The sequence below is a fragment of the Papilio polytes genome, unplaced genomic scaffold, assembly GCF_000836215.1.
Source record: "Papilio polytes unplaced genomic scaffold, Ppol_1.0 DF824213.1, whole genome shotgun sequence".
Lineage (NCBI taxonomy): Eukaryota > Metazoa > Arthropoda > Insecta > Lepidoptera > Papilionidae > Papilio > Papilio polytes.
The window spans coordinates 364,881-369,066 of record NW_013524991.1 but is presented as its reverse complement, the minus strand read 5'-3'; the positions used below and the strand labels follow the sequence as shown (position 1 = coordinate 369,066).

General features: G+C 34.7%; 1 protein-coding gene across 1 annotated transcript in view; it reads right to left on the bottom strand.

Annotated features, from left to right (window-relative positions):
* Positions 1-4,186, bottom strand: part of LOC106110625 (dedicator of cytokinesis protein 1-like) — a 19,988-nt gene that overhangs the window by 6,520 nt on the left and 9,282 nt on the right. The window contains exons 8-10 of the mRNA XM_013292509.1: positions 1,999-2,103; positions 732-920; positions 9-95 (exon numbers count right to left, since the gene is read on the bottom strand). Coding sequence (XP_013147963.1) covers positions 9-95; positions 732-920; positions 1,999-2,103 — 381 coding nt within the window. The remainder of the gene's footprint in view (positions 1-8; positions 96-731; positions 921-1,998; positions 2,104-4,186) is intronic.

The window sequence follows — 4,186 nt, the reverse complement described above, 5'->3', positions numbered from 1 at the left end:
CCCCCCGCCTCGTGCTGCAGCGCGCGCACCAGCAGGGAGTACTGCTCCTCCGACATCTGCCGCACCACGTCCAGCAGCACGCATACCATACGACGCTGTAACGACAAACATAGGCTTATTTTGTTAATACACTAGAAAGTGCCTCATCTAGGGAATATAACACCTGGTTCACACTTGTCTAATATGAAATATAAATTAGCTCAAGTGAATATATACTATTGTCCTACTTTACTGGCCGAGTGTGAACCAGTCATAAATCATACAATTCATAATGACCTCACTATACAATCCTAGTAAGGGCTTGGAGTCTACTAGTTATTCGCTAGGCAATAATAAACGCTGGTCTACCACATGTTTAATTCACACATATCTTTAAATTTCTACACAGATATGTGCAGACATCACGATATTTTCTTCGTTGGAAAAATTCGTGTAATACAAAATGAAATTAAAATTAGTACATTAATATAGATTTAAAAACAATTAACCCTTTTCTTGTTAGTGTATCTGTAGAGATAAATCAATTTTTTTTTATTATTTTTCTACACTTTTTTTATTATTTTTTTACACCTTGGGTCATCAAGGTGTTTAGTTATGCTATGAATATTATTTTGATATTCGAAAAAATAAAATTCTGCCAAGTTAAGGGTTAAGACATGCCTTTGACATCATTTGTAAATTTGTGGCACCACACTATTAAAAAAATTACCCCTAATCCTAGTAACACTCACCACTAATGGGTCATCGACCACCGTTCCATCTTTATTAACAGCCCTATCTCTCAGCATTGTAGCGGTCGTCTTAAGTACAGTCGGCAGCATGCGGCGCGCGAACTCTCCCCTGTCAGCCTCCACCGCGCCCACATCATCCCTCGCAAGCAAGGATACCACCTCCCCCATTGTTTCCACGCACAATTCCACCTATAATTTGTTAATAAATTTAGAATATATTGACATGTTTATATTAGAGTCCTAGTACGAAATTGGATAGTAATTTAGTAGAAAAGTTCAGTATTTAAAACTGTAAATTTTGTTTCTCGTGATATAACACTTTATTGACCAAAAAACCACAAGAATTTCCTATAAAAAGTCTTTCGCAGTAGTGGATTTGGATGGGGTTTCAAGATAAACAATTACTAATAAACTCCACGTAAAAGAAAGGTTTAGAATTACTTGCTTATAAATCTTTTTGACAAAATTTTAATACAATTACACTTCTAAATACATGATTAGTATAGTATTGTTTGTATATTCAATTTCAGTTAGTAAAAATTAAACATAATTTATATTGTAACACTAACCTTGTTGAACCTTGCAGAGAGCGGCATAAAAGTAAATAATAATATTAAATCATATAATCATGATTTATGGGACTTGGTCATGCGAAGTTAAGCTATACTTACACTGCATAATGTTGAGATAACAATCTCAAAGAATATACTAACATCCATACACGACAGCAAAACATATAGAACCAAAACATGCTTTGCTGTTCAAAGATAATTTGGGCAATGTAAACCTACGGTAGTTGTAGATTTACAAGCTTGCGTTTTATGTGTTATTTAAAACATGGCGTATATAAACAGTTGTAAGGGTGTCGATACACTATCAGTATGTAACTTGTATCAAAGACGTTAATGTCAAACGGTCGAGGGATGCGCTTCAGTTACACGTATAAAGATTGAAGGACGGTGTTTCTGATATTATGCGATTATTTCATTATCTCCGACGCACGCTCTCCCATAATAGAAGATAAGTTCCGATGACCTTCGAAATTATTCTGTAAGCCGCTCGTCACTCTGACAAGTATAATTTAGGGTGAATACACATGTTGCGGTATATACAATGCGATGTTTGTTACTAAACTTACTTATTTAGGGTGATTTCACACGATGTGTTGCTATCGGGGTGTTTTAGCGGTACTCATACTTACAGCTTGTTTGTCTACATATTGGTACGGCGTGTCAGCTGTTAGGGTGTGGCTAGGTTAGGTACGTACGATGTGGGCGTGGTGCGTGTGCTCGCGCAGGCGGCCCGCGTCCGCGCCGAGCAGCCGCGCCGCCTTGCCCGCCGAGCGCGACTTGTGCGCCGCCTCGCGCTCGCACTGCCACACGCACGCACGCTACCGCTACCGCTGCCGCTTACGTTAGCCTAACCTCACCGCATTGTATGCATACTGATCTAACGAGTCGAAAACACGACTTTATTGTAGGTCTATCATAAATCGAATAGTTACATAACCGCGATTTTTTAATAATTGATTTTAGTTTAAAAAAAAAAAAACATTAAAATAGAAAAGTTTAATTTTGCTAACGTAAAATCAGTGTACATACAATAATTTTCGAAAAGCATAAAACTAATTTTTGATGTTTCAGTACATGTAGTTTACGCTAATTGTCTTTTTTTAATTTAGTTACGTAATTAATTTTATACTCTTCAGTGGCAGGTAAAGGTCAGAAGCAGGCGATAGCGTTAGTAAGCCAACAGTTACAAATATTGCAACAGATCTTAAATCTTTAATATTTATTCAACAACTATATTTACAACAGTTGGCTAAACACTCACAAACTTACAAATTGACAGTTCGTGAGTGGAGTACACTCGATTGCATTTTAAGTGTTACAGTTACCTTGATCTTTGGATCATGATACACTAACACAAATATTATCTCTCTCAAAACAAACAAAAGAGATACAAATATATTTTGTTTGTTTCTACAATGAAAATAATACAAAAAAATTAAAGGAAAAATCCGTCCCACTAAAATTGCAATCGACTGTACTTACATCAAGAGATTGCACACAACTGTAAAGCGACATCGAAAGCTCGCTTTTTTATTATTTTTTTAATAGCACATTTAAATCTGAATAAAAAACACGTTATATTCAACATCAAAAATATGAAAAAACGTATATAAAAAGTGTTACAAAATATCATATAGTCGAAATAAATACAAATAAAAAAAAGTAAACTCTGAAACTCATATAAGGTGGTGGATATAGGACTAAATGTATTAAAAAATTTATATAAATAAATCTTAATAAAAATGTTTGTGTTCGTGTAAAATTACCAACATATACACACATATACAAAACAAATACAAACATAGACTACAAATACATTGGTTAGTAATATAGTGATATCGAACATACAAACACACAAACACACAAAAACGCTGTGAGGATAAGGATAGCTCGTTCTATTTGCAACACATTCTGTGAAAGGTTATTTTTTATCAAGAGAAACGAGCTCACAATATTTTAAAGCTTCGTGAATTATGAAGTTTTTAAAACAATTACATTTGTCAAGAGCTTTATAAATGTGGAGGTACACCTAGAAGGTGACATGATCGAAGAAGAATGAGATGACGATGGATAACTTGGGAGCAAGAAGGGTTCCGACTCTACTGGGAAATGAATATTTTCATGATTTATGGGAACACTAACAAACCCCACATGAAACATTTAAAACTAATCTATGAACATAACAAAGGTGTAACGATATCATGCGTCTTTATTCCTTTCTTTCAAAAAGATGAAACAAGAAAATTGTTACAACAAAATAGATTTCACTACACCTTCGATAGATGGCGCTATTTTAAAACCCCCCGAATCTAAAACTACCCAACAATAAAATGTTGACTACACACACAAGGATCGAATTAAGCAATTATACCCAATTTTAACCTATTAGACATTTAAATATTAAAAGCGACGTCTTTCTTATTATTATACGACCAGCTGTTGCTCGCGACTTCGTCCACGTGAAATAAAATAATTGTGTAAAATAGAGATATTGCAGAGCTTTTAATGGGAAAAGAATTTTTAAAATCGGTCTAGTAGTTTTGGAGTTATTTCAATACATACAAAAATACAAATCTTTCCTCTTTATATTTATACTAATATCATAAATGCGAAAGTTTAGATGGATGGAGGTTTGTTACCTTTTGTAGCCTAAACGGCTGAATGGAATTTGATAAAATTTGGTATAGATGTAGAGGATAGTCTGAACACCTACTCTCTCACTTTTTTTTCTAATTTCACGCGGTCTGAGTCGCGGGCAAAAGCTAGTATTAGTATAAATGTTGAAATATTTAAAATTATATGCCTCTGGAAAACATACAGCATTGCTTATGAAGATGCGTTATATACTTAGCTTGAATTTCGCGGTCATTCGCCGTTGACAGG